This window comes from Osmerus mordax, chromosome 13 (assembly GCF_038355195.1).
Source record: "Osmerus mordax isolate fOsmMor3 chromosome 13, fOsmMor3.pri, whole genome shotgun sequence".
Taxonomy (NCBI): Eukaryota; Metazoa; Chordata; class Actinopteri; order Osmeriformes; family Osmeridae; genus Osmerus; species Osmerus mordax.
The window spans coordinates 9,635,821-9,657,336 of NC_090062.1; the positions used below are offsets into that span (position 1 = coordinate 9,635,821).

At 46.8% G+C, this 21,516-nt stretch overlaps 4 protein-coding genes across 4 annotated transcripts; 1 reads left to right on the forward strand and 3 right to left on the reverse strand.

Annotated features, from left to right (window-relative positions):
- Positions 1–3,900, reverse strand: cmtr2 (cap methyltransferase 2). Its single transcript, XM_067249030.1, has 3 exons — positions 3,818–3,900; positions 1,793–3,060; positions 1–1,536 (listed from the first exon to the last, which is right to left on the reverse strand). Exons 2-3 carry the CDS (start codon positions 3,041–3,043, stop codon positions 481–483), a joined length of 2,307 nt encoding a protein of 768 aa, XP_067105131.1. The 5' UTR covers positions 3,044–3,060; positions 3,818–3,900; the 3' UTR covers positions 1–480.
- A 3,212-nt stretch (positions 3,901–7,112) lies between these two features.
- LOC136955597 (putative sodium-coupled neutral amino acid transporter 8) lies at positions 7,113–10,282 on the reverse strand. The gene is made up of 10 exons (XM_067249323.1): positions 10,094–10,282; positions 9,400–9,598; positions 8,981–9,137; positions 8,566–8,670; positions 8,417–8,474; positions 8,217–8,331; positions 7,855–8,002; positions 7,518–7,720; positions 7,314–7,365; positions 7,113–7,215 (listed from the first exon to the last, which is right to left on the reverse strand). Exons 1-10 carry the CDS (start codon positions 10,280–10,282, stop codon positions 7,113–7,115), a joined length of 1,329 nt encoding a protein of 442 aa, XP_067105424.1.
- Positions 10,283–12,635: 2,353 nt separating this feature from the next.
- dnaaf1 (dynein axonemal assembly factor 1) lies at positions 12,636–16,838 on the forward strand. Its single transcript, XM_067249429.1, has 10 exons — positions 12,636–12,762; positions 12,886–12,979; positions 13,066–13,157; positions 13,285–13,506; positions 13,575–13,741; positions 13,859–13,980; positions 14,072–14,238; positions 14,707–15,362; positions 15,547–15,606; positions 16,575–16,838. Exons 1-10 carry the CDS (start codon positions 12,636–12,638, stop codon positions 16,836–16,838), a joined length of 1,971 nt encoding a protein of 656 aa, XP_067105530.1.
- A 1,549-nt stretch (positions 16,839–18,387) lies between these two features.
- nrn1lb (neuritin 1-like b) lies at positions 18,388–20,464 on the reverse strand. Its single transcript, XM_067249537.1, has 3 exons — positions 20,360–20,464; positions 19,324–19,471; positions 18,388–19,153 (listed from the first exon to the last, which is right to left on the reverse strand). Exons 1-3 carry the CDS (start codon positions 20,409–20,411, stop codon positions 18,853–18,855), a joined length of 501 nt encoding a protein of 166 aa, XP_067105638.1. The 5' UTR covers positions 20,412–20,464; the 3' UTR covers positions 18,388–18,852.
- Positions 20,465–21,516: the final 1,052 nt, after the last annotated feature.

Consider the following 21,516-nt stretch of genomic DNA (forward strand, 5'->3'; position numbering starts at 1 on the left):
ATAAAAAAACCCATGCCATTCAGTATTAAAGTATGTAAAAACTGAAAACTGAAAGGTGAGACAATTTGTAGAAAAGCAAAGCAAATACAAAAAGTCCTTCTATGTCAACTTCCTTCTATGTAAATGAACACTCCAATGTAGTTGGGTACACTGGTGTCTACTGGACACCAACAGCGTGATCCCAGATGTTCCAGCTAGCGGCAAGTGCAGCTCAGAGGGCTGATGAGTGAACGCACGTGTCCTTACTGCTGCCTCTTGGGGATGCGGTGTCACGCTACTGGTCAGGTTAAGACAAGAAGGCTTTCCAGCAGTTTTAATCTCAAAGCATTTCTTAGATTAGATGGCCACAGCACAAAGACCCACAACCACACACGCTTTAATGCCGAGACCCTCCCAGACCCAGACCCAGGCACCCTAAGCCCCTTGACTACCCGGACCTTGACCTTCCCCCTCTGGTCCCCTGCCCTCCCCAGAGTCCTTCTAGGTCTGCATGAGTCGGTGCAGTCGTTTCTGGGCGATGGCAGAGTTCATGGTCCACAGGAAGTCAGTCAGTCCTCCTCTGAGAAGCTCTTCCATGGGGACAAACTGCAGGACCTGCCTCCTGTCCCCCATCTCTCCGCTGGCCAGCTGGCTCATCTGCTGACAGAGGTCTCTGAGGTAGGGGAGGAGCCTGGTGGCAGCCGTGGGGCAGAACCCTCCACACACCAGCACAGCCCCCGCCGCACCACAGGGGGCGGGGCACCTGAAAGTCACAGTGCAGAACACCAGGTGCAGACAGAGCACGGTTGCCGCAGTGACGCGAGTGAAAGCAGAGAGGAGGGGGAGCAGGAAAGCGTCACCAGGCAGCAAGCTCTGTAGAGAGAGCAGCACGCAGCCTAGCAGCTCCCTCTGGTACCCCACCTCCCCATCGTGCAGGGTGGCACACTCCGCTGTGGGGAGGCTGGGCTCGGCCGAGAAGCTCACCTCCAGCCCCCCCAGCTGATCAGCATAGCCCCCCCACACTGAGGCACTGCCCAGGACCAGAACTCGTCTCCTTGCCACAGCCCCCTCCACACCGTGGGAGATGTCACAGAGTTCTGACACTTGTGTGAGAATGGACAAGGGCGCAGTCTGAGGGCAGGAGCCACAGGGGGGGACATGACCCCAGGCCGCTCCCCCCTCCCCTCCAGCGTGCTGAATCACCTGCTCCAGGGCCTCGTTCAGATGGCCCAACAGAAGTCCGTCACAGAAGGGGGAGTTCCTGACCACAGGGAGAGCGGGACCCACTAACACATACCAGGAGTCCATGCTGCAGTCTGCCAGGGGCCCACTTAGGGCTCCCCCGGACCCAGCGCCCTCAGGGAGGTGCTCCTGCACGCAGGCAGCATAGCGGCCTCGCTCCACACGCTGCCTCCAGCCCAAGGCCTGCAGCTCCCGTCGCTCGTTGAAGGAACCAATCTGCTGGCGCTGGCCCAGGGGCCTCCCCCCTGTCACACTGCAGCAGGCAGGAGCCACAGTGCTGCGAGACAGCCACCGGCCCCGCGCCAGGGGGCTCACCTGGGGCAGAGACGTCAATCAGGCAAGTTGACACACTAGCTTACACACATAGAAGTGTTTAGATGTGGGACAAAAATGTATGTCGAATCTCTTTTATTGAACCCCTACAACACCAAAATCTAACTTATTCCATACAAATTACATTCACGCACGTTTTTTGTACTAATACATCCGTTCATAGGGGAGGGCTGGTTAGGGTGTTATTCGGAGGGAGGCAGGGTTGGTCAGGGTCAGGGTTATTAGTCAGGGATCGTACCTGGAAGCGTTGGAGGTACTCCTGAGCGGTGAGGTCCCTGAGATGCTCCAGCTTCAGACTGTGCTCTGCGCTCAGCGCTCCAAACAGACGCAGGTTCTCTGTGATGGTGTCCACCTGCAGATTGTGGAAGTAGCTGCACACCTGCTCATGCTGTGCCAGGAAGGAGGGTGGGATCAGCCAATCGGGGAACAGAGCCTCCCGGGACGCCAGGTCCGGCCCGTAGTGACGAATCAACTTGGAGAGGAGGGGCCTCGAGGCTTCCTTGCCCTCGTAGCGCAGACACACCACGTACACCTCGGAGTTGCCCGACTTGCTGGTCGCGGGCTTGAAGACGTTGACGCAGCCGAAGCAGCAGGTGAGCAGGTAGAGCAGGCAGAGGGACGAGTGTTCGTACAGGGTGAACATCTTCAGGACCAGGGAGCCTCCGGGGCTCAGCAACAGCAGAGCGGCAGACGCCTCGCACAGGTGCAGGGACGCCACCAGGGCCTCCTGCTCGTCAGGGTTCCCCTGGCAGTCGAAGCTGCCGTCCGCCGTCACCAGGTCCACACGGCGCATGTTGCCCACGAACCCTTGCAGCTCCAGCAGGTGCTTCTGGCTCATGATGTCGCCGGTGTCGTCCGAGCCGAAGAACCACCAGGGCAGCGTGTTGGCGAGGAGCCGGTCGTCTGCGATGGTTGTGCTCCCTCCGTTGGCCTCGTGATAGGGGTTGAGCGTGTTGGCCGCCCAGCTCCAGTCACAGTAACGGGTGTGCTGGCTGGTCTTTAGGTAGTGGTTGAGCGCAGCGATGAAGGCCCCTGGTGCTTCACACAGGTGCACCGTGTTGAGCTCTCCGCTTTGGAGCGCATCTTCAGGCAGGATACTGAAAGTGCCCAGGATCTCGTAGAACTTACACCAGGCCTGCGTGCAGATCTCAGCGTTGGCGGCTGCCCGCACCGTGGCGATGACCTTCCCGGCTCGGTTGGTGGAGTTTGTGTGCTGGTGCCACACCTCCAGGTCTTTGTCACTGAGCTGGTTTTTAACCGAGTTCAGGGAGACCTTCAGCGCTTGTAGGCAACCATGCTCCTGGGCCGTGTGTCTCAGAGCATCACTGGGGTCAGGGAGACGCCACTCTATATTGGCTGGTTTGGTGTAGGTCTTCAACTTACCAAAGAGCTTTCTAACCTCGAGTAGCAGCTCTGGGTCCAGGGCTTCGACCTCTGAGGCTGGTGGCCACCTGCCCGCTCTCCTCCTTGACCCCCGGCCACGACTCATCCTCCCCCAGCTTACGCCTGAGGACATAGGACAACAGAAGCTGTTCATACAGACCCCATCTGAGATGACACCCTGGATGCTGTGCAAGGCATGTATGTAAGCCCTGCTTACACTGCATAATGGATATTACATTTGTGAAACTCTATTATCTTTACCCTCATATTTGCTGACTGTTTTTTTAAATATGCATTAATGCCAGAGCCCAGCTATGCGTCCTGTCTTATAACATGCATGGATGGTGGTGAATTATCACTGATATATTCGCTGTGATGTTGGAGCCCTGCGGCCAAAGGGGACGACAGATAGAAGCCCAGATGCTTTGGAGTCCTGAAGAGTCTTTAACATGTTGAGCCTTTAAATTGCATCAATGACTATGCTCTAGTTTGACTGTTACTAGGCTACACTACCAAGTCCACACACCTGTTTACAGTCTACTATGTGTGAAAGGTAAATAACTTTAGCTCATGAATCCATGGCACATAAATACATGTACATAAGAACGTATGAATTTTATGTTAAATGTGACTAGATAACCTAAAACGAACCCGTTTTATTTATTTTTTGCTATTCGAGATGCTAACTCTTTCTAAGTAGCGGTCGATTTCTCGGGCGGGGTCGTATTATCAGGAAACTACGAGGGTGCATTTTGGGCCTGGCAATTCCGCAGTGCACTTTTCGACTAAACAATATATTGTTACATGTTTTCATTTTGGGGTTTGTATAGCTTGCATTGACATGGTGATAACATATACCTAAAGTTTGGACAATCGTTACCTTTAATGTAACCCTTTACGGAGGAATAAGATGCTAATAACTTGGCTCCATGGTTGCGTTTATCCTGCTAGCTTGCTACCGGCACATCCCCTTGTCATTTTCCTCATGACCAGCAGAGGTCGCGATTTGTAAATTCAATGGCAGGCATGTGATACACATTTTCATTTACAATACACGCTGTAGTGTCCTAATTTTATTATGACAAACATTATTTCACTTTTTTGATCTGGTCATTGCTGTGTAGACAAATGATGAGTGATAGGGGCTATCCGCAAGGCCAGCCCTTTACCAGACAGCTCTTCCTATACCTTTAGACCCAAAGTTCCAGGCTGAAGACTACATGGGCCAGGGGGTTTGTGATGGCCTTAATTAGACATGATAATGCTTCGTTTACTAGTCTGAGAGAAAAGCATAAGAAAAAAGAGCATTCTACCCAAACTGGCCTCAGGCATGTACATCTGTGCTGTCTCCCCATGTCCCCAATCAGCTGCAGTGGAAGTGAGCAAGACATCCTCACAGGACAGCTCTTTAACACTTTTCGTTGAGTGCATTTTGTGTTTACTAAGAGAATGCTGTGTTAAGTGGTGTATTAACATGTAATAATATGTTCACTGCCAGCTTGTTGTTCTTCCTAGGGCTTTATTGGGACTTTGTCCCTTTAATTCACATTATCTTAAGATCCTTTTCAATATTCACATGAAAAAACACAGGTCCTCCCTATCCAAACTGAATTTAATGTGTGACTGTGTTTACTTTTTATAGTATGTTGTGATTGGATGATGTGTGTTGTCATGTTGGGACTGGAAGTGGTGTTATCATATGTTTGGATTGGATGGTGCATTCAAGACAGTAGAGAGAAAAATGACCTGTGTGTGTGTGTGTGTGTGTGTGTGTGTTTGTGTGTGTGTGTGTGTGTTTGTGTGTGTGTGTAAAACGTTGACACTTCTTGTACATTCTGGAGACTAGATGCAGGACACCCTTTTTATTCTCTATCACACACATTATTTCTGCCCGGGAGTTTCTTTCCCCCCTGATGGTTATGAACATCCGATTACATGTGATTAGGAGGACAAGAGATGAGCACATCCCTTGACTGTCAACTCCATTACTGAACAGCAGACAGGAAGATGAGAGATGAAAAGATGGCAAGTTATGGATGAAGAGAGGGGCAGGATTTCCAGAGGAGTAAAGATGCCTGATAGATAAGAGCACACAGCCTGGTTTTAGGTGTCATGTTGTAAAGCAGTGTGGACTGCACTGTGTCAAAGGTTGGGTCAAAGGACAGGCATTCAGTCTATTAGATACTTGCGTGAGACATTTTGAATCAAATAGATACCATACAATTGCACAAACAAACAAAAAACACTTTAAATGCACACAACGCGATAACAAAGTAATTAGCCTGATCAAAAAGTTTGATTGAAAATCTCAGGGTGGTGTTCGCTTAATCTAGCAGACATGCTGAACATTGAGTTTTATTTTAATTAAATTTTTCACAAACTCCAATCTACTGCTTTGCCTACCCTCACAATTAACATATCCTCTCATCAGCTTGCAAGCTGTCAGTGTGTGTGTGTGTGTGTGTAGGTGTGTGTGTGTGATCTTAGGCTGCCCACATCACATTGATTAACAGCCAGTTCCGCTGTCTTCAGGATGAAACATTCTTTGACTACTGTCTCATTTGCATAATAATAGTCATCACAAAATGGTCTTGTAATTGTGGCAATTTATTCAATTTAGGGAATTTAATTTTCCAAGGGCAAATGTGATGGAAGATATGCTTTGTATTATCACTGTAGAGAGCATGCAAGAATCATTCTTACAGTAGCCTATGGGTGTTTATGTGTGTGTGTGTGTGTGAATGTGTAACCTTGCTTCCTTGGGCAGGGTTAGATAGGTTATGATTGTCATTATGGAGATGAGAAGCCTTTATCTCCACGGCGATGAGCCCTTATCACCATGGTGACAGGGGATCTTGACCCCTGGCTGAGTGGGTGGGTGATGAGCCCAGGTGAAGGAGAGGACTCTGTCACCTTGTGTGTGTGTGTATGCATGTGTGTGTATGCGTGTGTCTGTGTGAGTGCATGTGTGGATGTGGGGGGTGCATGTGGGGGGAGCTGTCAGCAGGCTGATATGTGGTTTCCAGGTATGTCTTTCTGTGCACAGATATACTGCTTATATCCCGCTCTGCCACATAACTCACTCACACCCCAACCCACACCCCTGCAATCCCCACCCCCACCCCCCACACACGCATACACACTCATACACCCCCCCACCCAGCCTCACACACAAACACACAAAATCTCTGCCATAACTCCAATGCCTGGTGTCACTGAACAATAAAACAGTGATATTCAGCATGTCTCAGTTGTCAGGCAATGCAGCACCAGAACACAAACTCAATGATGTAGACCACTACAAGTCTTCATTTTACTATACACAGAACAATACACTACATGACAATACATTTTAAAATACTATACGTCAGTGTAGTGTAGTGTGTCACATTACACTACACTGTGTAGTATAGTCAGGTGGCTGAGCGGTGAGGGAGTCGGGCTAGTAATCCGAAGGTTGCAAGTTCGATTCCCGGTCATGCCAACTGACGTTGTGTCCTTGGGCAAGGCACTTCACCCTACTTGCCTCGGGGGAATGTCCCTGTACTTACTGTAAGTCGCTCTGGATAAGAGCGTCTGCTAAATGACTAAATGTAAATGTAAAATGTAGTATGCACTGTAACACTACTTTACACTATTGTACATTACATTACACTACATTATACTATTCCATACCATATCATTTATGAAATAAAATGTTTGTTTATAAATGGCAATGTGCAGTTGCGTTTTATTGTGTTTCTAAATAAAGAGAATTCAGAATCAGTTCTCTGAGAACATAAGTTCTCTTGAGAACAGAGACCAGAAGAGTCTCCCTGTGCAACACTGCCCCCTGGCTGCAGTAATCAAACTGTAATGGACCCTGCTGAGTAAAGAACACATGCACAATTGACTTAATTGAGCCACTTTTTTCCAACCCAGACAAAAAATAAAATAAAGCACACTTAAAACATACATACATTTGTAAAACAATAACCTAAACATGCTCAATTGACAGCTTGTGTGTGCACTCCTTTTCCATTAGAAACAATCCTGTAATTATAAGATGTCACATTTAACTCTACTCTACTATATAGCATACTATATGGTGTGCTATGTCATACACTAGATGAAATAATACTGTATATCATATATACTATACATTATACACCCCCTAAAGCTGCTCCTGCTGCTGATCAGAACTTCTGGAAGAGCTCCATGATGGCTATTGTGGTGCTTTGTCCAAAGATGAAGGCTCCAACCACAATAGTGACCACACCCCACACTGTCAGTACCACCCTGCACAGAAACAGAGAAAAGCATGGGGTGGGGGTTTCATTGTTACTCTTCTACCTCTTGGCTCTGAATGTTCAGTGTTTCAACTACACTGGGCTTACCGAACTCTGTGAGACACAGGTTCTGACTGCATGAGGAACACGAGACACAGACCTGTGCACACACATACACACATAAATGAGCATTAGTGGACACAGGTTGTAATAGTCTTGGCCTTAATACATTTGTTTAGTTTTTTGATAAAGATCTGCATTTTTTTTATGGATGTTGACAGACCATTACTCAAACATACACCTCCATCTTACCGGGGAAGATGAAGATGAAGAAAGCGCTGATCCCTCCGATGACCCCGATGACCTCACTCATGTCAGGAACAAACATGGCGATGAGGAGCGTGATGGTGATCCAGACCACCGTAAGAATCACTCTGCATCGTCTCTCAAAGGAATGTGTGACCACACCATGACGCCGGCGCTGAACACGCTGCATCAGGTCCAGGATCACTGACCTAGGACAGGGACAGAGAGAAAGACAGAGAGAGAAAAATGGAGACAGAGAGTTACAGTAGTGTAATTAAGGCCTACCTGCCCTGTTGTGTTACTTAGACCTACCTGTCCAGTACGTAATTAAGGCGTACTGTACCTGCCCAGTAGTAGAATAATGGGATAGATAGTGATGATTGAGATTCCAAACAGGAGTCTGGCAATGATCATGACAACATCATTTCCAGGATATGACATAAGAATGTCAGATGCTACAACGCGTCCAAATGTCAGGAAGCCAAACACACCTGAGAGAGATGATGGAATGGATGGAGAGGGGGATGGAAAAAGAGAGAAATTATGAAGGAAGATAGGGATAACAAATGTAGGGAAAGGGAGATGGAGAGAGAGAAGGGTAGATGGTGAGATGTAGCAAACAGATGGAGCTGAGTCATGTTTGTTCTAAACTATTGCTGTGGTCAGTGTGACCGAGTTTGTCTCCTGATTGACATGTGAGCTGACCTGTAAGAGTGTAGATGAGCAGGCAGAAAAACATAGATATGACGGAGATGACCACCCAGTGGGAGAGTTTCTTGTTCTCCATGCTGCTATAAATGGCAATACAGGCTTCATGGCACTGCAACACACATAGACACATATGAAGCACCCCTAACACGAGACCTAATGACAGTACTTCAAATATTTTAAAACTTGAACTGTACCTGAAAGCCGAAACAGATGGTGGGCACAACACTGAACATCGACGCCCATGAGCCTATGCTAAAAATATACAACACAAAGAATATTTATGAATGACCATTATACTATAATTCATCATTCTTAATTGTAGCCTACACACACAATTACCAACCCTTGGCTGTGCTCTGGGGTGATGATGGCTGTATGGTCCTCCATTAAGTAATATTTTACAATAACAGCCACACAGAGGTATGTAGCTGCTAGGGTGCCCAACACACTAAATGAGAGAGAGACAGAGAGAGATAAAGAGCGTGTGGGAGAGAGAGAGAGAGAGAGAGAGAGAGAGAGAGAGAGAGAGAGAGAGAGAGAGAGAGAGAGAGAGGGAGGGAGGGGGGGTTAATACAGTTACAAAAGGCATTCCCTTCTTCTGTGGAGCCCTGACCCAGCTGCCTAAGTTTTCTGTTCCTGATGTACCTGGAGTATTTCCTGTTCTTGGCTTACTAGGTATATTATCTGTTCCATATCCTGTTCCTGGCTTATCTGGTATATATTTCCTATATCTGGTGTAGTTCCAGTTTCTGATATACCTGGTGTATTTTTGTATGCCAATCTCTTTAGGAATAGAGAGGGGGAGGATGAAGATGAGGCACATGAGAAAAAGGGCGAAGCGCTGGTCTGTATACCAGTGATATGGCATCTCCACCTCGCTGGACCCAGTCACAGCATCATACAGGGATACACACACTGAAACACACATGTCACGGTACCACACCAAAGGTTAAACACACATCGACTTCTTAAAACACATAAAACACAAAGACACTGGTTTACCTCAGGTAAAATAAACATGTTGGTGGGTACATTCAGGAATACCATTTGTGAGTGGTCAGTACTTCATGAGGACCATAACGCTGTTGTGTGGTAGTTGAGAGGACATTGCTGATTAAGAGGTAGTTGTGTGGTAGTTGCATGGTCGTTATGTGGTTGTGGTAGTTATGTGACCTACGTTTTTCCAGCTGGTCCTGCACCACCACCAGGAAGGCCACAGAGATCATAAAGAGGTTGAAACAGAAGCAGACCTCACACAGCTGGCCAATCGCGCCTCCACACACCTCCCGCACCACGTCCTGATAGGTGTTCTGTCTACTAACTGAGGAGGCATAGCCCAGGATCACCAGTCCACTAATTAGGAACACCAGTGACACCTGAGGGGGGTGATAATAGACATAATGACATACATACAATATTAAACTCTAATGTCTACAGTGTCTAGTAGCCTTATCCCTTCTCTTAGCTCAGCTGTCACATGATGGCTCCTGGGTGTGTGGAGTGAGGGCTCATTAGAACAAGCATGTGAAAAGATGCCTCTCATTCACACAGAGGAGAGGATCTCTACCTATACATGCTCATCACAAACCACAACTGGGTGAGAAGTAGGCCCACAATGTTGCTGATATGTTTGAACACATTTTATCTTGAGTTATTATTTTTTTAACACTGTAGAGATGAGAAAATTCACAACAGAGGCTTACTTGAAACAAAAACAGTTTAAATTTCTTGATGCAAAAGCTACTGCAATGCAGTTTCCCTAGAGTCTAATTCAATAGGACACCACTGCAGGCAAAGCACATGACATGTTGTGTAACTAGCATGGACATCTTAAACATATTGGTTTTGATTTTAGGAGGATGTTACCACACCATTTCCACGCTGACAGCTGTGTTTATTCCGCCAGCTTTCTCGAAGGCCCATGGAAAGTTGAGCAGCCCCGCACCCAGGGCAGACTTCAGCATGATGAAGATGGCACCGAACGAACCAAGGCGTGGGGGGTCCGCGTGCGACGCAGATCTTGCCAGCAGGCAGATACTCTCACGGGCTAGTTCTTCCATTTTCGACTACACGAGACCCACTATAGTCTGTTTCTCCAGTTCAGATGCCGGCCCCGGGCAGTCAGAACACCAACAAGCCAAAGAGCGCGCGATGACCGGCGGGAATGGTTTTGAAATAAACGTGAAGCTTGTCCGAAGTTTCTCTAGTCATCCAAGCGAAGATACCAAGCTATACTCTGCGAGTTAACTTTTAAGATGCAAAATTGTCTGAAATGTATGACGGCAATATATATGCTGTACAGTATATATCCCCGAAGTTGTTCTGCATGCGCTTATTGCAGCCAATACCGGGGAATGGCTTTAATTAGTAAGCCAAACCGAGGCAGTCTCAATTAAAACATTTCACCACGAGGTGTAAGAATTCACACAAAGTTGTTAAAATGTCTCTGTAGGATCTCTAAAGGACTTCCGTGGGTGTATGTTTGACCGTGAAGATATGTAGGCCTAGTAGCCCTATTGCCTATAGGCCTGTGTGTGCAATGTAGCCTAATATGTGACGAGCTTTATATTTTCCTTAATATGTATCTGAGTCTACAGACATGTATTCGGAAGAATTTGGAAGGAGGTTGACAGCTTTCAGATATTCAGTGTAGGTCAGGCAGGGACAGTAGGCCTACACCGTCAGTGCAAATTCAGAAACATGTTTCCCTGAGATGTGATTCATAAAAAGTTATGTAGGCCCATGTGCAGGCCCGTAGCCAGCCTAGTGGAAGGGGGGTTCTTCCCCCCCCCCCCCCCCCCCCAAAGTGGACCTTTTTGCAGTTTTTCCCCTCATTTTGTATTTAATTCTGAGGTAATGGGGGGTGGGGGTAATAAGCCAAGGGTCTGTCCGTTTTGACAGATATGCAGCTCGTTTGAAAAGTATTGAATCAGGAGCAGGTCTCAATTGACAGCATTAGCGTGGAGACATCTGTCAGTCACACAGCACATTGGGTCATGCCCCCATGGTTTATTGGACTATTTCGGTTTATATATGCAGGAAAACTATATTAGTCTGATTAAAACTATGCAGTTCATGTTTTATTGAAGTCAGCATTTTTAATTCAGCTCTGCCATCTCTGTCTGCAGGGGGATGCCGGTCCCTCGAGAGCGGAAGAAACCCTTCTTGATCAACTGCACACGGACGTTCTTTTTGTAAGGGGGCTCAAGGGGCTTGTTCACACGCCAACCGTACACACTGGACGAGAGGACGGGCACCTGGCGAGACCTTTCCTGTAGCATATCAGGGTTTGTATCATCATCATCATGGCCCACCATAATCGCCCTTATCAATGTTAACATTACTGTCTTTATACCCCCCTCTTTTGACCCCTTACATTCCTTCTCCCCTCCCCCATCACCTTAATTAAACATAATTAGCCTACTATTTGTGTGTGTCTCGTTCCCCTATAAAGTGACCGATGAAAGAGCAGCGCAGGTAGGCCTCCAACATGCCCCCTGGTGCCTCCAGCTCACCTCCTTGTAGATGTTCAGAGTCAGGTTAACAGCCTTGTCATCCCGAGACACCCTGGGGTCGTAGCCCTGTCTGGGATGAAACACTGCGTCGTACACCCTTCCCTGGTCCTCACACTGGCAAGCATACAGTGACATGTTGTCTTGAACGGAAATCGCCCATACATTTTAGTTGGAGACCATTACTTAGGCCTTCATTCAGTGAATAATCAGTCCCCCCCATAAAGACCTGCCATGCCTACCTTAGGTGGTGCGCGCTGGAAGTAGGTGGAGTCGGCCACCAAGTCTAGCTCGAACTGTGTGAAGCCGCGCGGCTGTGTGCCAGTGTGCTGCATGTCACCACGGAATATTATTCAAATATTCCTCCTTAAACTTTAGGTGGAATGCGATAGCACCTTAAAAATGATTGAATTACGCCAATAACCCTATTACGTCATTGTTTGCCGTTTCAATTATGTCATAAGGAGTAATGTATATGAAGTTTATGATAAAGTTGTTCTAAATTGATATTCTAATAATTGAGTAGCGCAGACAAACACCAGTGTATCGCTACCTGACAGTTTTACATATTATTTATGTATTTTCTCGTTACTCACAGGTTATAAGTCTATAGTCTATATATTAGCATACTGACTCAGAATTGAGTAATAAATGTGGAACGTCAACGTTTTTAATCCAATCAAAATAATCGAGGGCGGTCCTTGTATGATGTTTCCCTGTTGCCATGGAAACATGGAGACGCGTTACAGTGCAGTGCGAGAGGCTTTGGAGAGTGATAAACTTACTGAAATAAAATACCAACAAGCTTTACAGCTAATTATTGTTTAAAATATTATTTAAAACTATCCAAGTAGCAAGTTATTTAAAGGGTTATAAAGGTGTTAGATTTGAAATATCCACAATGCATCCCAAACTAAAAGAATCCGGCGAGGCCAACGTTGAGAAGCCAAACAAGGAGGCGATAACAAATTTGCTGCAAGCCGGTGATGCAGTGCTTCTGGAGACGGAGTCAACTTCCGATCAACACGGTTAGTTCAAATTAGGCGACTGAAATGGGATATGAAAAACATTACATTTATGTAATGTACAGTATAATGTTACCCATTGTTCTGCTTTGACATAGCTAGTTGTGTATATTCTTGTCTCCACAGAAGACTTGCACTCTGAAGTACAAACCAAGCATGAAGATCAACGGACGCAAGTCCTTTCTCAGCCAGACAAAAATGAGAAGGAATTAGGGCCAAGGTGAAGACCGGTGGAAGGCAAAACCTTTTGAACACATTGCCAGCCCTATTGACCAAATATTAATGAATGAGCTTGTCTTAACACAGGATCACAAAGAAATTTCTGAAGGATCACTGCAAGCTGAATAAACTTTATGTGACCCCACGTCTGAATGACGCATTGTACCTACACTACAAAGGTAGTCTAGCCAAATTATTACACCAATAGAACTTAAAACGTCCTTATCTGGTTTGAGATGGTAGCAGACAATGTATGTTAGTGTATGGGTTATGGGTAGCAGTGTAAATCTCCTCCTGTTCCCAAAGGCTTCTCTGTCATAGAGAATCTGGAAGAATATACTGGGCTGAAGTGTCTGTGGCTGGAGTGTAATGGACTGCAGCGCATCCAGAACCTGGAGGCCCAGACGGACCTGCGCTGTCTGTACCTGCACCAGAACCTCATCCACAAGCTGGAGAACCTCGAAATGCTCAGCAAGCTGAGCAGCCTCAATGTTTGCAACAACTACATACACACTGTGGAGAACATATGTAAGTTGGTCAGCCTTCACTGTGTGTTTTGTGTGTGTACAGCATCTAAGGAGGGTGTGTTTCCCCAGCTTGCCTCCCCGAGCTGAACACCTTGCAGATATCCCATAATAAGCTGGAGACATCAGCAGATCTGGAGCACCTGAAGAGTTGCCCTTCTATCAGTGTGCTGGATCTGTCACACAACCAGCTGAAGGACCCGGACATACTCAACGTACTGGAGGCCATGCCCCAACTGGTCTGACATCACATCCTGGCTTTGCCTTTTATAGTGCTAAGATATTGGTGTGATCATTCTACCTTGCCTTTAATGGTGTTAATATGCTGGTGTGTTTGTTTCTCCTTGATGTTCTAGCGTGTTCTAAGCCTGATGGGAAATGAAGTGGTCAGGAAGGTCTTGAACTACAGGAAGACTGTGATTGTGCGTCTCAAACAACTCACCTACCTGGATGACAGGCCCGTGTTCCCCAAGGACAGGTGAGCTGTCTGGGCTTAGCCTGGATTTTTGGTGTTACTCAGCACGGTGAGAGGGTGTTCTTGGGGCTTAAGGATTGGCTGCTGTGCACAGGGCGTGTGCAGAGGCATGGGCTGCAGGGGGGCTAGAGGCAGAGCGCAGGGAGAGGGAATCCTGGGAGACACGTGACAGGAGGAGGATCCAGGATGGTCTGGACGCCATGGCAACCATTAGAGAAAAAGCACTGGAGAGGCGTCGTCTTCGAGAGCTACAGGAGAGAGGTAGGCATACATACTTTTTCACATGCACCACACACTAGTGAACTTTGGGGCCTTTTTTACACACAAAAACAGACACACACATACATATATAATGTACGCTTAGCTTGATAAGTGTTTGCTTGTTTTTTCCAGACAATGGTGAAGACTCAGTCACAGACCCAGAGGAAAGCCAGGGCCCCAAAGAGGACAGCAAGGGCCCCAGTGAGGTGAACCAGGTCCCCAGTGAGGAGAGCAAGGGCCCCAATGAGGAGAGCCAGGGGCCCAATGAGGTGAACCAGGTCCCCAGTGAGGAGAGCCAGGGCCCCAGTGAGGTGAACCAGGTCCCCAGTGAGGAGAGCCAGGGCCCCAGTGAGGTGAACCAGGTCCCCAGTGAGGAGAACCAGGGCCCCAGTGAGGTGAACCAGGTCCCCAGTGAGGAGAACCAGGGCCCCAGTGAGGTGAACCAGGTCCCCAGTGAGGAGAGCCAAGGCCCCAGTGAGGTGAACCAGGTCCCCAGTGAGGAGAGCCAGGGCCCCAGTGAGGTGAACCAGGGCCTGCACCAGGGGGAGAAGATCCAGGCTTTTGTCCAGGACTGTCTGGAAGCCCATGAGGAGTTTTTACAGACACAAAGAGGACTTTCAGAGAGAGAGGAGCAGAATAAAGACCCGTTAGTGAGAGAGGAGCAGAGGAAAGACCCGTTAGTGAGAGAGGAGCAGAGGAAAGACCCGTTAGTGAGAGAGGAGCAGAACAAAGACCCGTTAGTGAGAGAGGAGCAGAGGAAAGACCCGTTAGTGAGAGAGGAGCAGAGGAAAGACCCGTTAGTGAGAGAGGAGCAGAACAAAGACCCGTTAGTGAGAGAGAAGCAGAAGAAAGACCAGTCGGAAAAAGAACAGTTAGATCTTTCTGTGACAAGCCCAGCAGACAGAGACCAGGTTGAGACAGAAGAGGCGAAGGCAGAGCAGTCAGAATGTAGACAACCATTCCTTGGCAGGAGAGCTCCCTCTCAGGACACTGCCAAGCCCAACCCTGGTCCCATGATGACAGAACCTCTCTCTCACGGCCCTGGCCCCATGGTGACAGAACTGGAGGAGGCAGAGCTCCTAGAGACCATCCACCTCGACACCCGTCCCCCATTAAGGATTGATGTGAGTTGCATACCGAGCAGTACAGTCCATTGTATTTACGAGTGCATATTCATATACAGATACAAACAGGTGTCATTAGAAAGGTTAATAGATTTAATACATTATACATTGGATGATTGTATTGCTGTAGTTGCTGTGAGTGTGTAAGGCGACCACTGAGGTGCTGTTGTCCTGCTCCTCTTAGGACCTTCCAGATCTGGAGGATGTAGAAGATCCAGAAACCACCTGTGCTTTCTTCTCCCAGGTATGTCATCTTACCCCCCACTCCAACCTAAATACACACATTTACATTTAGTTATTTATCAGACGCTCTTATCCAGAGCGACTTACAGTAAGTACAGGGACATTCTCCCCCGAGGCAAGTAGGGTGAAGTGCCTTGCCCAAGGACACAACGTCATTCGGCACAGCCGGTAATCGAACCTGTAACCTTCAGATTACTAGCCCGACTCCCTAACCACTCAGCCACCTGATTCCCCGATACACATCTCGCCGCACTGCCAACGATCCGATACATTACATTTACATTTAGTCATTTATCCAGAGCGACTTACAGTAAGTACAGGGACATTCCCCCCGAGGCAAGTAGGGTGAAGTGCCTTGCCCAAGGACACAACGTCATTTGAAACGGCTCGGAATCGAACCAGCAACCTTCGGATTACTGGCGCAATTCCTTAACCGCTCAGCCACCTGACTCCCCTGGACACACACACTGACACACACACACACACAGACCATGACATATTCGCTCACACACTGTGACAGCCAGAGTCAGACCGCTGAGACACATACAATTCAGGAGGTCTGAGACAGAAAATGGTGAATTGCACTGCAGTGCATTTTAATGAACAAAGGAAATGTTTTCAAAGTGAGAAACAGAATTAGTCCTTTTCACAGTGCTTCTCCTCAGGGAGCTTTGATCCACCTGGGTTGGTCGCACATGCCGGTACATGAGTCACAAATCACACATTTTCAGTAATCAGACTAAAGTACTCGTGCCAGAATCCAGTTCTCACCCTCGCTCTCTGTCCCCCTGAGGTCTTCAGGCTCCGCTTTTGTTGAGGGGGGTGCTGATTAACTGATTAAGTCGTAGCCGTATGGCTTTCACTGTGCACACATACAAACACATACTGTATACATACATGTAGTTTCACTAAACAAAGACCTGGTTTCTGAGGTGTAGTTTTTTCTGATCTGACCCTCCATGTTTGCAGTGGGAGTCCCGACCAAAGATAGAGATCCTGTCAGGGGATGATGAAGATCCAAAAAGGTGTCTGCCGGCCACACCCACCTCAGAGCCAGAACCCCACCAACTGTTCTTCAGGGTCTGTGACAATGCACCAATCACACCCTCCACCAATCCCATGGTAGCATTAGATCCAGATGCTGGGAATGCCACAGAGCAACCACAGGTAGAATCCCAACTGAACCACGAGCCCAGCTGCAGACCACACTGTCTCATAGAGGAATTAGATTGACCTCTAATCCTAAGATTTGCACCAGCCAAGCCTTGTACCTACCCCTAGAATTGTTAACATTTCAACTACTTGGTGGTGACGTTATTTGCAGGATCAGGCCTCAAGTATAACAGATACTGTGGAATCTCAAACATCAAGAGAGCTTGTGAATGGATTATTTTATGACTGGTTTATTGTTTATCCATGAAGTTTCCTATGATCTGCCTAACCAATGAATAGTTATACTGAGGCGTCAGCATCACTCCCATAATTTGTCAAATCAAATCATAAAATGTTGTATCAAAATGTTATATAATTTTATAATTATATAATTTGTACTGAATTGAGTTATCTACCAATAAACTTTCTTAATATTCAAATCACTATTGAGTCAATGAGTTTTAATGTTTACAGTTTACAGGACACACATAACATGTATTTATGTCCTGTCCTATTGCTACCACTAGATGGTTCTACTCCTGAAATGTTGAATTGACTCAGCCTTATGCAAATAGATAAGATAATTTTGATGGATAATGCGATGTATGATGACTTTGTCAAAGTGCTTTGATGTAATAGTAACATCTAGCAGCATTGAATGACCACAGGTCAGGGGTCAGGTACAATGTCATATGGCCTTCTGACCAGAGATTGGACCAGATGCAGGACACAGACTCACACTGTCATTAGACAGTAACAAGGAACCAAACAACAGATAAACAATCCTTGAATGATCCATCTGTCTTTATGTCTCCTTGTAGAGACCTACACACATCTGCATGCTCAAGCAAAATAGACAGCTGTGCTCTTATGTCTGATTTAGTCAAAGACAATGTTGTCATTTTTAATTTCCCTTCTTATTTGGCATGTGTGGGATATTCAGGGATTGTGGATTTCCTGGTGCTTTGTGGGACAGTGTGTGGGCTGGGATAGCCCAGAGCATCATGAACAAAGACGGATGAGATTCATCTGTTCATGTTACCGTACAGTTATAAAATGGCTTATACATAAACACACACAGAAAGAAGAAAAAAACAGACACATTATTAAACAGGAATAGAGTATTACCAGACTTGTGTTTTATTAGTAAATGACATATTACTCACAATGACAATTACGAGTATATTACTTATATAGCAGACATGAAAAAAGTAATTAAAGAATTATGCCAAAGAATTATCTTGCCCTTTCCCTCATCATTACTCTTACCATGAGAGTGAAACTAGTCCAAATCTACCCCGACAACCCACACAGTTTAGACTGAAAAAAATGTAGCATGAAGAGCAGGAAGAGAGAACTCCCTCAGAAGGAGGGAGGAGCAGGAGGTGGAGAACTCCTTCAGCAGCAGGAGTAAGCTGGGAAAGAGCTTCTTCAGCAGGTGGAGGAGCACTAGAGGCAGGTGGGTGATTACTCCCTACAAAGGAGCAGGATGAAGTGGAAGAGAAGCTTCTCAGTTCAGAAGTTTCATCAGAGATACCCGCTTCACAAAAACATCACTTTGATGATGCAGCAAGCAGCATAGCTATCTAACAGGTTTAAGGCTATACCTACCAGGAGCATACAGTTAGAGTTAGGGTTGCGATTAGGGCTAAGTACCAAAAACATACTGTGTGCATAGAGTTCTTACCACCGACAGTTAGGATATTGAAATGACTGGAAGGATGAAGAAAAAGGAGCCAGCTGTCATTTAACTGGCCTCAATAGACAAGAAAGCAGGCACAAACTCCACCATCTAAAAATGTTCAGTCCTTTAAGTCATTATTAAAGTAATTATTAAACCAGCATGTGAGGTTGTATTGATAGACCCACTGAGAACCTGAGAAACTGGTCTGCCTCTGTATGGTTTTTTATGTGAACAGGGGATGGCACTCTTCCTAGCAATGAAAATAAAGGCATTACTTCTCAAATCTCGTTCTTTTTTTAAATTAATCCCTGTAAAAGACTTTGTGTATGGGAGGGATGGGTGTTTGTGTGTGTGTGTTTGTGTGTGTATGTGTTTGTGTCAGACGAGTGGGCTCCCTGAGCCCACAGAGGGCTAGGTCCAGAGCAGGAGAATCAGAGAGGTACATGCTGGGAGTAGAAACACAGTGACAGCAGGTCCATGGCATTGTGTGTGTCCTTTCAGAGTTTCCTGATTGGTCTGGTCTGACGTGGGCGGGCTCTGGGCCGGAAGGGTGCTGGGGGCGACTGTTGTGCGGCTTGCACACAGGTCATAGAGGTTTCCAGAAAACTGTGTCTTCCTGGACTCCTGTCTGAGAGATTCCCACACACCTGCTGCATCTCCGGGGCAACCAGCCAGGGCTGTGTTTGCACACACATGGAACGCATCCCACGACCTGAGGAAAAAAAAATTAGATGACAAAGTGAGACAGAGATTACCACATGAGACAAAGGGTCCTGGAGCACAATTTGAAGAGGTGTGAGGAAATTCGAACAGTAACAGGACAAACAAAATCACCTACAAAAAAGTGTCAAAGTGAAGGGAGTAGGGCGGGGGAGGGCTCACCTGCACACTGTGTCGATGTCCTGCGTGTTCTGGTCGTCCTGTGAGCCCCCGAGGCTGTCTCCCAGGGAGACCAGACACTGGGCAAAGCTCTTGTAGATGGACGCACAGGATTTGGGGACGGCTGCAGCTGAGCTCTGCTGGGTCAGACCTGCAGGGAAGGCATCAATAGATAGAAGTCATTGTATATTCATGTTTCTCAGATAAGAGATGTTAGTGTGTGTGGGATTATCAGTCACAGTCAAATCTGTACAACACACATGCACAACTGTATTGGCAAACATCCAAATGTACGCACACGCGCTGATAAGCATGCACACTATTAAAGAGTATAAAGATTATATAAAAACAATCCTGTAGTAGCGGGTCAGGGTTTAGTCTGGGATGAGAACACAAAGCTCCATTTTGCAACACAGTTGTGTCATGCTCCTATCTGTCACTGTCAAATGTGGCCCTGCCTTCTGGTAGGTGGTTGCTCAGAACACAAACATGTACCTGGGTAGTTTTACACCAGGGGGGCAGTTGCAGCTACGCTACTCAGCACACAAGGGTTATGTATGTCTGATATAAGAAAATGAAATACTGTGATTGCTCCCTCCAATGCAAGCCAGAAGGGGCCCCTCACCACAACCCCCAGTAGGGACATGCTCCATATGTCCCACAACTCCCTGAGCGATGGGACACACACACACACAGCCGTTCAGAAGATAAGAGCCTCTCACAGTAGCTCATTAGGATAAGTGCAACTTGTTAAGCAACTCTCATTTCAGAATACATTTAAAAATTAATATTATTCTACAGTTCCCGGTCTGATTTTGGTGTTGAGCACCTGCATTAATGCTCCAAACATAACATAGAAACAGTATGAAATAAAGAGCATAAACTAAAAATATCATAAACATGGACTAGAAATACCCTGAGCTACAAATTTCCTGAGCTGCACTCACACACACTCTGCCTCCAACCAATCATTCGTCACAACCATCACAAGCAATTTAAACCGTTCATAACCTGTGCAGAGGAAGGAAAAAGTTCTTACATAGACACAGAGTAACAAGCAGCAGGGTCACGGAGCTGGGATGACACCTCATACTCAACCAGACCACGGGACTCTAGACACAACCCCCACACAGAGCCGCGCACACTGATTTCCTCCACAGAGCAGCGCACACTGATGTCCTCCACAGAGAAGCACACACTGATGTCCTCCACAGGGCAGTGCACACTGATGTCCTCCACAGAGCAACAAACTCCAATGTCCTCCACAGAGCCACGCACACTGATGTCCTCCACAGTTGACTAATCCCTGGGCGAGTGGTGCTGGCAGTGTCCCGGGAGGAGAGTCCTATCATCGGCCTGCCAACTCCAGAACAGCACAGCAAACAGCCTCACTCTCTGGATTAACACAGAGAGGAAAGGCTCACCACTGACGGCAAAGCAGGATGTGTGTATGTGTGTTTGTTGTGGAGTGGTGGAAGACAGACTACAGAGAGCTCATGAGACTGGGGCCAAAGTCACGTCACAGCACACTGGATTACAGCATTCTCATTTCCGGCCTTTAGTATTAAGAACACAGAGACGAGGTAGAACAACAGCATGGATTAGATGTTAGAGAGAGAGAACCTCCGAAGATGTCTGATCGTCACGGGAATGAGACACCACATCAGGAAATGTTGCTGAATTCTGATTGATCTATGAGAGGGGTCCTGAAAGAATGCAGACAACATTGACATTTTTCATTCACAAATTCATTCATGAGCATTTACACAGATTTTAAACACACACCCAAACATATCTATCTAAAAAAGGCATCAGGGCAGTCACTCTGCCCTGTTCCCACATGAGTAAATATGGTTTGGCTGAGTTATATTACGGGATATTGTGGGAGAAGCTAACAAATGGATTAGAGCCCAGAGTGGATTAGAGCATCCAGCCCACCTGGAAGAGCTTCACTTCTTCCTGAAAGAAGCAGCCTTGTTAGGGGCAAGACCCTTGCCTATGCATGAGACTGATACAGGAATACATTAGACCTGGAATGAATGTTTCTCTGTGTGTGTCTCTGTACCCCAGATGGCTAGCTCCATGCATTAGCAGATAAACCCCGCTCCGCAGCTGTAGAGGTTGATTCAGTCTCACAGAAGGAACGGTATCTCAGTGTTAATCTGCAGCTTAAAACAACCATTAACCACTGAATAA